The sequence below is a fragment of the Simochromis diagramma genome, unplaced genomic scaffold, assembly GCF_900408965.1.
Source record: "Simochromis diagramma unplaced genomic scaffold, fSimDia1.1 OVJJ01000685.1, whole genome shotgun sequence".
NCBI lineage: Eukaryota > Metazoa > Chordata > Actinopteri > Cichliformes > Cichlidae > Simochromis > Simochromis diagramma.
In genome coordinates this window covers 8153990-8166482 of record NW_024387477.1, presented here as the reverse complement: position 1 = coordinate 8166482, position 12493 = coordinate 8153990, and the positions used below count along the sequence as shown (strand labels likewise).

General features: G+C 39.7%; 2 protein-coding genes across 2 annotated transcripts; both read right to left on the bottom strand.

Annotated features, from left to right (window-relative positions):
• Positions 1–275: 275 nt before the first annotated feature.
• Positions 276–2474, bottom strand: zgc:174917 (uncharacterized protein LOC565650 homolog). Its single transcript, XM_040016622.1, has 7 exons — positions 2369–2474; positions 1820–2010; positions 1358–1610; positions 1187–1278; positions 939–1078; positions 740–844; positions 276–640 (listed from the first exon to the last, which is right to left on the bottom strand). The coding sequence occupies exons 2-7, from the start codon at positions 1947–1949 to the stop codon at positions 554–556; spliced, it is 807 nt and encodes a 268-aa protein (XP_039872556.1). The 5' UTR covers positions 1950–2010; positions 2369–2474; the 3' UTR covers positions 276–553.
• A 1916-nt stretch (positions 2475–4390) lies between these two features.
• si:ch211-153b23.7 lies at positions 4391–12285 on the bottom strand. Its single transcript, XM_040016272.1, has 7 exons — positions 11987–12285; positions 8220–8370; positions 7655–7798; positions 7346–7474; positions 6994–7224; positions 6616–6741; positions 4391–6239 (listed from the first exon to the last, which is right to left on the bottom strand). The coding sequence occupies exons 1-7, from the start codon at positions 12142–12144 to the stop codon at positions 6012–6014; spliced, it is 1167 nt and encodes a 388-aa protein (XP_039872206.1). The 5' UTR covers positions 12145–12285; the 3' UTR covers positions 4391–6011.
• Positions 12286–12493: the final 208 nt, after the last annotated feature.

The following is a 12493-nucleotide window of genomic DNA, read 5'->3' as shown; positions in this document are numbered from 1 at the left end:
GGAAAATGCAAAAATTTAAGAGTTAATAAGTTTAATTTCACAAAGTAGACTTCACTCTGCTTTGTGCATTAAATAAGAATGTAACAGCGCTTTGTGTAAAAAAAAAAAGAAAGAAAAGTTTTTACTGTTGAACTCGGTCTAAATTTATAACAAATCTGTTACACCAAGCAAACATCCTGAATTGACTTTTGGCATATTGTACATTTTTTGTCATTAATATGATATAAAGATTTTAGTTGGAAAGCAAAATCGCCGTGAGTCTCTTTTGTTTGTATGCAATTTGTCATTTATTTCAAATTTTACAAACCAGTTTATGGCACAAAACAGTTTCTACACATTCAATTATTTAATTAATTCATGATATAGTCTTAAAGGAATTTAAACACAGCAAGTTATGTCAAAAAATGACAGAAATGTGATAAATATATCAATAATCTGAAATTTGATTTGATTATAAAATTTAAACATTTGCTTTAACAACACATTATATTTCTGTAACATATATTAACTCCTGGTCTTGCAAATTGGACTGTAGTCACATGAATACTTATATTCATGTGCTTTTGTTGGAGAAATGATTGAATGCGTCTGTCCCGCTGACCAACTTTGTTGCATGAAACTTCCTTGGACGATCAGGATCCTAAGAAACAGAAGTAAAATAAGTAAGTAAAACAGTAAAACAGAAAAATACAAGATGAAACTCTGATTCTTTCAAAACAGGGAAAAACATCGGCCTTACCTCTGTGGGGTAAGCACAGGTGGGAACGTAACGGATCACAAACCCACAGCGTCTCTTTTGAGATGTGTTGGCATCACTTGCATGCACAAGGAGTCCATCATGAATCTATATGTTAAAGAAACAAAAGGTCATTCATTCAACATACAATGTCTTTATCCTCATTTACAGCCTTTTAAGTTAAGAATAAAACCGAACTCACAGACATCTGTCCAGCTAACAGAGGGCATAACACAGCTTCCTCCACCTGCACCAGCTCCTCTGGGATCTCCTGGTTCACTGACAGCATGTTCCCAGGGCGGAGGGCTTGGCGATGGGGCAACATGCCTGAGCAGTGGCTGCCTACAGGAGGCAAAGCTCAACACTGTGAGTAAGACTGCTGATTTTAGAAAGCACATTTTATAGCAAGTTGTATAAAAGAAAAACAAAACACTAAAGCAGATGAAATACCTGGGATAACCCGCAGGGCACCGTTTTCTTTTAGTGAGTCATCCAAAGCAAGCCACACAGAAAGAACAGGGCCGCCAGTGATACCCCAGTACCTGAACAAACAATTAGAGTTAGGCATAGGAAAGCAAAACAAACACGTGTTTGCTTCTTTGTCTGTTGAGTAAAATTTACCTCATGTCCTGATGCCAGGCCACGTATGGAAGTTCATCTTTTTCAGCGTGCCCATTGCTTTGGGTAATCGTTTCCTCCTTGGCTGGTTTGACCGATGCTGGGTATTTGCAGATGAAGCGGGAATCCAGCAGGATCACATCTGGGCCCAAGACGGCTGTGATCACTTGCAGGATGTGAGGGTGCTTGGTCAGGTTCATCACCCATGGATACTGGAGGTGAGCATTGTGAAGGCTGTACTGCGTGTACTCAGTACCTGGATATATGTATAAACATAACACAGCTTTCCTTAGAAAAAACAGGGCAACATTTAGTCTACTAGTTTTAATTACTTTTATGCATATTCGTACTTTTAGAAGATAAATTCAACTCATTAATGATCTGTTGCTACTTTTTCCTCAACTGTCTTTTCTGCACTAGCATTGTCTTGTTACCCATCTCTCTTCATCGCTGTGTGCTACTTACCAAATTCCATCTCCAACTTAGAAAAGGCATCTCTTGCTTCCCTCAGCTCTGTCTCATTCAGCACAGGCAGTGCCGAGAGGAAGCCCTGCTGGTTGTAGCTCTCTCGCAGTTTCTCTGTGGATGCAGTCATCTCTGCAGGACTTGTCTCACAGACGATGGCTAAGGCTTTTTCAGAATTTATAATGTAGAAGCTTTTTGTTGAGGTGGTATTTAAGGGGTAGAGAAGATATAGAAAAGTTGGTAAGGCAAAACAGTTCCTGTTTTCCTTCGTGTTTTCAGCGATATAAAAATAAAAAAGTCCTGCCCACTTGCCATGATGGGTGAAAATAAACCATATAAACAATGTTTGTTCTGTGGACTAAAGCAAATTAAGAAAACACCCTACAGAGATGCAAAACTGACTTATTTTTCTGGAGTGGCAAAACCACAGTAAAAAACAAGTAAAATAAGAAATGTATAACTTGGTGAAATGTGGAGAATGTACCACAGGGAATACAGCTGTTATTATTAACTATAACTGCTGGAGTAAATGTGTTAATAGCATCATACCTGTGCACTGTTCAGTCTTCAGTTGGTGTCTCTCCAAGTCTGGATCCTGGATGCTCTCCAATGTTTCTGCTGCATAGGTTTATATAGTGTACAACCCACCTTCCAAGGACCTCCTCTCTGTGTCATTGTAAAACGTCTTTGCTTTGAAATTGTGATTGGAATGGAATGTGACACAATGATTGTCACATTCCATCCTTTTGAGGTCAATGAATACCAGAGCAGTGAATGATTTTACCATCAGGAAAAAGAAATTGTATCCTAAAGGTGTGACATGTTGTGAAACAAAAACCTTTCAAGCAACATGAATTCATTGACTAAATGCACCTGCTCATCACAACCTTTTGTTCAACATGTTCTTTTCCTTGTCAGGAATTTACAGAATGAGGAACCGATGAGAAAAAGACATACTTGGCTGCTGCCTCAAAGCACACTGTGCGCTGTCTATCTGGACCAGCCACCTTTCCATATATATATATATATATATATATATATATATATATATATATATATATATATATATATATATATATATAAAACACTACCTCTTAAGTTACAAAGTTTATTTGTATTGTGTTCAGAAAATGGGGACGGCAGAAGGAAGTTTTATTTTAAGCACCGGTTTGCTCGAACCACACGCTGTCTATCTTGCGTGCTGCACAATATCGTTTATTATTTAGTAACTATTGATATCTATGACTAGCTAGTTTATTGTGATGGTGCTTTGTTTTCTCTATTATTATGTTGCTCTTTGTTGTTTGCTGTCTCCTCTGTTTGTTTGTTTTTTTGTTTGTTTTTTTTTTTTCTCCATACAGGTGACCCAGGAGTTTTTTTTTTGTTTTTGTTTTTTTCTTTTTTTTTTCTCTCTCTTCCCCCCCCTTCTCACCGTCTCTTCTCCCCTTTGGTTTTCTTTCTTTCTCTCCCCCTCTTTCTCTCATTCATTCCCCCTGTCCTATTTATTAAAAAAATAAATAAATAAAAAATTAAAAAAAATAAAAAAAAAAAAAAAAAAAAAAAAAAAAAAGACAAAGGATGAACTGAAGCTCTGCCATCACGTAATGTCGCATACTGCTGTTTCTGATGTCATTTAAAAAAAAAAAAAAAAAAAAAAAAAAAAAAGAGAAAAAGACATACTTCATATTGTGCATAATGATGGTGTGAAGACGTTTTATTTTTCTCTGTCCTTTCCTATTATATCAGTGGTGCTGTGTAAAAGTTTTGAACCAAGCCTCTTCCGTCCTTAAACAATAGGTAAAAATCCATGAAAGACTTGAGACAAGATTTCAAGAATACATCTGGTGCTTCAGTTAAACCATCTACTCTTCACTGAAGCCTCATCAGAAATGGTCTCTGTGAAGGGTGGCTGTCAAGAAGCTATTCATAATGAAGGGAAAGAGGGAGAAAAGGGTAAGGTATCCCGAATTATATAAGAACTGGACTGACAGCTATGCCCATATGTAAACTTCTGAGGACATCTGTGGGCAGCAGGTCAAGATAGACGTAAAACAGTGAGTTTCTACAGCAATCTGTAACACACGGTGAAGGCTCCGTCATGGTTTGGGGCTGCATTTCAGCCACTGGTGTTTGGGCTCTTGTCCAGATTGATGTCACTGACGTCAGTACCTCTTTTGATCCACCGTAAAACACCATCTGGAAAGCACCTGGTTGCGAACGGCTTAATTTTTCACCATGGCAAAAATCCCAAACACAGTGCCAATGCAATAAAAGCATAACCTTGTAACCATAACCATAACTTGTGTCATTTTATTTCAATGATAAAAGCTGATAAAAAGACCAAACTAGATTCAAGGTCTTGTGGGAAAATTAATAACAATATATTTTATTCATAAACTGGAAAACAGGGATAAATGAGCAGCGTAGAAGCAACCCATCAGTTTGAGGATGCAGATCGGTTTCAGTGTGACAAAGAGCAGCTTCCACAGTGACTTCCTTCTATCACTTTGATGCTGACAAGCAATTGTCCTTTTAAATATATCTGTGAAAATCAATTAATCAGTGACCGAATAAACGTAACAACCCTTTAATACAAAGACAAGCAACCTTTCACAGTCTGTTACAAAAACCTAGAAGTATGCAGTGGAAAATCTTGTTTAGGAAAACCTCTCCAGTCACTCTTTCTGGTTTCAGTGACGACAAAGACCACTTAGCAGTAAAAAGGTGCAGCAGCCCTAACTGCTTCCTTCAGACTGCAAAGATATTAATCTCTGAGGAAAAAAACCCACTCAACCTTCCTTGTACAACTTTCTGAAATTGCAAATAGGTTTGATGGTTCAGTGCAATGCGTCCACTGAAGAACCACATAAACGGCACAGCTGTGTTGGTATTCTGAATCAATGTGAATACATGTATTAAAATTGATCATCAAATCATGTTTTATTTTATAATGTTTACTAATTGGCTAATAACTGCTTTGTATATTAGCCAATTAGTATCTATGAACATTACACAGATAGCTTAATAAAGCCACAACTGTCATTTATGAATCCATATGAGAATAAATAATTTGTAATGCATATATAAGCATTATTATGATGACTAGTATGACGCTAAACCTTATGTTAATAACATAACATAACATAACACCATGTCTGTGTTTGTGAGATGTCAGGAATGATCATTGATCAGTAAAAGCATGAATGTACTACAAAATATCCATAGTTACAACACCATGGTATATACAACATATGCCATTTAAACAATCTTTAATTACACAAACTAATAAAAATATAATTGTTAGTGATATTAATTATCTGTATCTTTAATTAAACATTATAGATATTAAATGACCTTTTACAAAAAAAGGGTTACACAAAAGTGTTGCAATGAAGTGAAAGATTCAAAAGGCAACTTAAATATGTTAATCCTAATAAAAGCATATTTACACTTTATCGGAAACATGAAACGATGCAAGTGTGATGAACTACACTCATAAATCATGCCTGATTTTGACTAAACTATCTACACAGGCACATCTTCAACCAATATCAGTCCCGCATTGCTAAATTATTAAGTTATAAGTTAAGTTATGTGGGTAAGTGATCGAGTTAGCACAGCTGAAAACTGTCATGTTAAGTAACAACGTCATTATAGTTTCAAAATATTCCTTAAAAATAAAAGAAAGAACCTTCTTCTGAAACTTGTCTGGTTATGTTTGTTCTAAGTGATGATGTCATACGTACAGCAGTGTGTAACTACTTCCTTTCACAAACCAGCACATTTGTGCACAAACAGTGAAGCTGTCAGCTGAGGATCTGTGAGGTGTTTGTTTAGCTCAAACTACAGTTTTTGGTTCACTCATCTTCTCGCTCAGTTCTGGTCTCCTACTTCTCTTTCTGTTCTTTTTGTTTCAGCTTCTCTTCGACTGTGAAGGGAATATTTCATAAGGTTGTTCTTTTTACACTATAAGGAAACTTCAAACTTGCAGCAGTGAGAGTTATGTACACACTGGCAAATGTTTGTGCTGAAGTGCTTAAAAAATTACATGAAGAGTTTTACTTTGTCTAATGATGCTTTTCCAGACGAGACTTAGTACTCAAGATCCTTTGAGAGCTGCTGACACATTTAGTGAGTCTGATGTTACCAGGCACTCATTTTCTGTAAACATGGCTCACTTTCCCTCTAAGTGTCACACTGACTCTTTGTCCCTGTTTGGGTGCTTTGGGCAGAGTGGGTGGTGCTGTTTCCTTTTCTCTCCATTTTGTGGTCTCTTGTCGCCACCTAGCAGCTGCTGCTCATTATTACAGCGGTGGATGAGCACAGGGTTTTTGTTTTCAGACGTCTTCTGTAACAGCAGCCTCTGCAGCATCTGTTTGTCCGACCGCTCCCGTCTGAAGTCATCCTCATATATCTTAAGCTGATGAGAAAAAACACACGAGATTCCAGTGACAAACACATCTTTAAGACATTCAGGTCGAAGCTGAAAGGGGTTTAATCCGTATATTTTTTTATTTGGAGCAGCTGTGGATTAATCATATATGCCTACTACAATATGTTTAAACATATTACATAAATAAAAATATGGCATTAAAGTCTCTAGTTTGACACTATAAGCCAAAAGAAATAACCAGTCACTGCATGAATTTTCTGTTTGTTCACATTTATTTTGCAAGGTTTGCATCAAGATCAGACAGCAGGCAGGTTTCATAATCTTTGCTTAAGGGATTTAAGTATGAATGTGGGTGTGTTCGCCTGTGTGAGTGTGTACTCTTGTGCATAGACAAAAACACTACCTGTTCTTGCAGTAGTGCCACCTGTTGGCGCATCTCCTCTCTCTTCTTCCTCAGCCTTCGGTTCTCCTGCAGCGTGTGCTTGTGGTCGTTGTGCTCTGTCTGATATTCTGCCTCATATATCTCAGTCTGCTGACACAAGACAAAAACACGGCAGCGAGCCATCGTTAAAGCCGTATCTTGCAATCTGCGGACGCTTATTATTATGAATGTCTGCGTGGCACAGAGCCACCACTTGGTGGTGCCGTTCACCGCTTCATTGAAGTCTCTTTCAGCATTAAGCAAATCTTTCCCTGGCAACAGTGAGTCGACATCAATTCTGCTCTCCTCTCATTAGAAACAGACACATTTCTGGAAGCTGTGCAGAAGAGAGCAGCCCACCTGACATCTCAGTGCCTCCAGCTGCTCTTTTAAATCATGCACTTCTTGCTTGGAGTTTTCCAGCACTCCCAGTGGGGAACTGCTGGCCTGGCCTTTTCGCTGATACTCAGCCTCTGGGCTGGTAGAAGCTGGGAAAAAGGAGGGTGAAGGGTTTTGCGCAGAGCCGCAAGACAGGTCAGGATGACTTCCGGGGCCCAGAGCTGGACCTCGCATCACAGTAGTAAAGCTTCCCTTTGATGGAAAAAAAAAAAGACAAAGAGATGAGCAACACTGTGATCATACAACTGAAAAAAAGAAAAGAAAATGCACAATGCGATCAGGTACAGGTGAGACCCTCTGACAGGAGCAATACCGGTTTGGCAGGTGTGAAGTCTCTCCCTGGGTGGTGCAACCTGCTCTCCAGCAGCCTGATATATTCTTGCAGCTCTTGGTTCTTCTTTAGCTCCTGCATCAATGCTTGCTCATAGTACTCCTTTGCACTCTGCAATCCCAAATATAGCAATAAATATCACACATGCAAACCACATCTATTATCGATGGCTATTTAAAACAGCTGCAAGATAACTGTTTAGGAATCCCCTCGTCTACGACACCCACTTCTCAGTATATAAGCAAATGCCCGGAATAAGTTGTGCGGTGGTGTGTTAGCGCTTGCATTTACCTGCTGATGTTCAACTTTGAGGAGCAGTCTGTTGTTTAGCTGTTTGATTGCGCTGTTCTCCAGCTCCAAAGCCTCCAGCCTGTGCTGTAGACGCAGCGTGGCACTGCGGTACACCTGGTCCCAGTCCTCGTTCAGCTTCATCAGCTGTGACACATCATCATGACCATCATCATCACACAACAGTCATTACTGCCAAGGCCTCCACTGCAGTAATCAATAGCTTCGTTCATTTAATCTTTACTGCCGTCACTCTGTCTGTCGTCACAACAATGCTGGCATCACAAACTGAAGCCGGGCACTTCATTCCTACTCTAAATGCATTAGAGTTACACCCCCCCTGGTTTCCTTTTTTATTAAGAAGCAACTAATTAAAATCAGGAAGCCCTGGTTGTATAATAGTGAAAAATTGAACTCAAATGATGGTTCTTCACAGCTTTGCAGCAATTTTCACACAACACCCACAGTTCTCCTCTGGTTTTCAGAGAGAACTAAATGTAATTGCCAACATCAGCAATAAAATGCGGGCCGGTGGAGAATATGTGCCGGTTTTAATGCGATGCTGTACCTCCTTGTTGACTCTGCGGAGCTCAGTGTTCTTGTTGAGCAGCAGCAGCTTTTCCTGGTCAGTCGAGGTGACTGTCAGACTCTCTGTGATCAGAGTCACCTGCTCCTCTGTGGACAGCAGCCTGTCAGCCACGGGACTCTCCTCCTGCACCCTGCACACCGACACACAGATGCTGTTTACACATGCATACATACCAGAGGAGGATATGGAGTTTGCCTTAAATAAAATCACGCTGAAGAACATCAGAAAAGGATTTCCATTAATAAGCCAGCACATGTACACTTAAAAAAAAGTCAAGGTACTTTTGAACGCCCACTCCCGTAGAGTGCACTTACAGGGAATCGAATAGGAGCCATTATGCACACCCACGCACACACACACACACACACAAATGCATAGTCACATTATGTACTCAAAATACTCAGGCACACACACACACACACACAGAGCGATGTTCTTCTCAGTGTCTCTCCTGGCATATCAAAGTTTGTTTACTATCCGATGTATCTGCGCATTGATAGCCCATGGAAACAACGTGGGTGATGATCCCTGGAAAATGCACTTTTCTATTGAACTGCACGCAGGAACGAAAAATATTTGCAAGGTCTAATTAGTCAAACTAGCTTCCTTTCTACCAGCTCTGATAGGAGCTCTACTTAAAAAGAAACAGCTAAGCAGTCGAAAGGGGGAGAAGAAGCCCGAGGGTGGGGAGGTGGGGTATCTGCTCACAGAGGAACACACAAAACAGTGAACGCAGGCCGCAGGGCTTCTTAACACAAAAATACTGCCGCAACCTCACAGAGCTAAGTACTACAAAGAATAACAATTTGCGATCATACCTCATTCCCCTCAAGGCTAAACTCCTCCGCAAACACATGCTTTCATCCACTTATGTTCAGTGTCCTGCTATGTGAAAATCTGTGTTACACAATTTCAGAAAGCAGCAAGGCAATAGCCACAAATAGGAACATGGAAGTCTAATCATGAGCAAAATGGCACAATGGGTTAACTTTTGAAGCTATTACTATTATTACTATTGCTACCAAGACTCTTTTTATATATAAATGTGATGTAATCTGTTAAAATAAATAAATCTAACCATACATCCATTTTCTTCCATTATCCATTTCAGGGTTGCTGAAGCTAGTGCTGTGCAATACTGCACACATGGTATCAATCTGATACCAAGTAAATAAAGGGCCAGTGTTGCTGATACAGTACTGATACCTGTGAAGACGGCGTATGCAGGAGAGAGCAGTGTAGTTCTCTTCTCGTGTCTAGTCTGTTCCTTGGTTTCGTCTCTGCCTTGTCATCAGTGTCTCTTGCTTTAGTCTGTCTAGTCTCCGAGTTTTGTTATCCTTTATCTCCCTGGTCATGTCCCCGTGTTTGTCTGATTTCCCTCTGCTTTCATGTTTATTCATCTGTGGTCCAGTACTATGTGAAATTCATGTGTCTCGGTCTTGATCGAGTGTGCTGTTTCCTGTTTTACTTTGGTAGCCTCCTGCCTGTGTACCCCAGGTGTGTCCATTCTTGCTTCTGCTGTGCATCTATTGTCTCCCTTTGTTCTTTGCCGTGTTCTCCCTCATGATATATGAGTTTACATCCATGTGTACATCCCTACAGTAGTTTAGTTAGTCGTTGTTCTCTGTTGTTTTTTAAGTGTTGAGTAAAGCTGTGATTTTTACTTTACTTTTGTCTTCCAAGTTCTGCATTTGGGTGACAGAAACTGGGATTTTTGGAGATTTTGGTGATCTGGAATGCAAATGTACCTTTCTCTAAAGCACTTTGGGTTGGCTTCTCTTGTTTAAATCTGTAAATCTGCTATAGGCTATAAATAACATGTGTTATGTTTGTGGTATATTTCTTTTAATTTCCAAAAAATGATCATCTGGTTCAATCTGCCCACCTCTAGCTGAAGCCTATCTCAGCTGTCAGAGGTTGAGAGGGCGTAGTCAGGGCTGATAGAGATAGGACAGTGGGAATCCCCCCAAACCTGGCTACCAGGAAGTCAAAGTACATGTAAAAAGGCCCCAGCTACCAGATTCAAACCCTACTTGGACCTACTACTAACCTTTATTTAAATAGATAACTTTGCTGTCAGGTAAATCAGCTTCTCCAATGGGACTATACATTCTGTGTCCTCTCGTGATTATAGGAACAGTATTAAGGGAAGTTGTTTTTTTTTTAATTTTCATTCTATGTCCAGTGTTACTAATTATGGGCACCAGCAACATTTTAGTTTAGCTTAGCAACGACAAAACAAACCTCAAAAGTTCCTCCAAATACACCAGTGCCCTGTATAACCTCTCTTAGTAACCAAAGTTCATTTAAAAACTATGCTTTTCTAAGAACTGCTGAAAGCCCTGGATAACAAAATAAATGTTGTTAACAACACTCAGAACAGTGACTTTTTCCTTGTTCTCTGAAAAGGTGATATTTTCAAAAAACATTGAGGAAATTCTGCAAAAGTTCCTTTGGTACGTTTAAAATGCTCAAAGCCTGTTCTGAGATTTGAAACGGTTATTATACAAAAAGCAAGGGTATCCATGGTTAAAACTGCTTGTCTAATTTTACACTGTGCCATCTGTCATATTTCTGGGCTCAACGAAAGCACAAAGGGCTTTAGCACAGACTGTTTATGGTCACTAACAGGGAAATCAGCTACAATGAACCCTCTGCTCTGCAGTTTGGGAGGTGCAGTATGAGGGCAGAAGCTGTAAAGAAACACAATGAAATGAAACAGAGCCTAACTTTAGTGGCCACTGCAGCATTAAATACAAATGCACCCATGCCAAAAACCCAGTCTTGGCAAGCTAACACTGTGTATTCAGCCATCCCACTGAAGCAACTATGCTCCATGTCTCCCTGATACAGAGCTTTTTCTCTTCCAGCTTTGACAGCCGATACACACTCCGTGACCCAGTTTCACTAAGTTTTCAATCATATGCCATCTCGGAAGGACACCAAAATGCTATTGCCTTCTGCGGCAATATGGTAATTTACTGTCATGGCATATAATAAAGAGGTAGACAGAAAAAAATCTTTCCTTCTTGCTGGTAACCCTGACAAATATCACTCTACTTGTGCGTGGGGTGGCCACAGTTAAAGCCCCACAGGAGGAGGCGGACGAGGCTGATTTTAAGACTCATCATATGGGTAAATACTGTGATAAAGTGTACCCACCCCCCATTGAGAAGAAAGAATATTAGTCACACACATATGTTTTATATGTACCATGAAATAAGTGTAAGAAACATAAAAGACACTTAAATGATACTTTTTTAAAGTTTGATTTCTTGACATTAAGCAAGAAATGACATTTTGGTGGTATTTCTATTTAAACCAAGTCTTGCGAAACAGTGAACTGAAGCCTACGTTTTTTTGGTGATCTCATGGGAAACTCCGCAGTTACTCTTTATTCCTCCTCTCGCTGAGGGGAACTTCCTCGTAAAACTACACAAATATCTTTAAAAACATGTCACTTAAAAGGACTTTATCTACAATGGGACTTTGAGTCTTTTTAAAGCATTTCTAAAATTTATTGTATACTTCGGGGTCTGAAACTATGCACCTTTTTTAGGTGGACAGAAACTCAGCACCCCTTGTACACTATAGGTAGCCATCTATGCAATCCTGCCTACATAAATCTTACCATGAGTGGATTTGAGGCTGTGATTGACACGATTTACCGCATATTTTCCTGTTTTTGTTTCTATTTCATACGTAGAAATACACACACACGCACTCACACACACTTACACACTCACCATAACTCTTCTTCAGCTGATTTGGGTTCCTGTTGGCTCTGAGGAAGGCTGCTGTCACTTTTAGGTGAAGCATCTTTCTGTCCTCCTGTTGGTTCTCCTTCTGCTGCTGAAGATGATAACGAGGAGGAAGATGACAAAGACAGCAGATCTCCATCCATTATAAATCGAATATGTAAATCGTCATGAAGTCCTCAAACTAGTTGTTCTTCATACAGCCTCCCCGGCGCGTGTGGTGGAAAGTAAATACTGTCGTCTAGTATTGATACGTAGTGAAAAGAGGAAGTAGCCGAGACCATGAGCCACATGATGCAACAAATAGGAAGTGACAAGCTGTTCCAGCTCTTTGCTGAGGAGGGTCTGTCCCACCGTACTTTAGCTGTTGAAAGTATTGTAACCCCCCACATGTGACCACACATTATTCAAATGTTTTCTCAGTTGGCCTTTTTGGTTTAGATCATTTGGAGAATTTGGGAAACTCCAGTTAGTGTCGATTGTGTGAGTCTGTGC

Coding starts and splice junctions, on each gene's coding strand:
- zgc:174917 (XM_040016622.1), bottom strand. CDS start 1,949: ATGACTGCATCCACAGAGAAACTGCGAGAGAGCTACAACCAGCAGGGC. Junction 845..938: donor TGTTAGCTGGACAGATGTCT/GTGAGTTCGGTT, acceptor TTTAACATATAG/ATTCATGATGGACTCCTTGT. Junction 641..739: donor CCTGTGCTTACCCCACAGAG/GTAAGGCCGATG, acceptor TCTGTTTCTTAG/GATCCTGATCGTCCAAGGAA.
- si:ch211-153b23.7 (XM_040016272.1), bottom strand. CDS start 12,144: ATGGATGGAGATCTGCTGTCTTTGTCATCTTCCTCCTCGTTATCATCT. Junction 7,799..8,219: donor TCCGCAGAGTCAACAAGGAG/GTACAGCATCGC, acceptor GATGTGTCACAG/CTGATGAAGCTGAACGAGGA. Junction 7,475..7,654: donor TCAAAGTTGAACATCAGCAG/GTAAATGCAAGC, acceptor TTGGGATTGCAG/AGTGCAAAGGAGTACTATGA.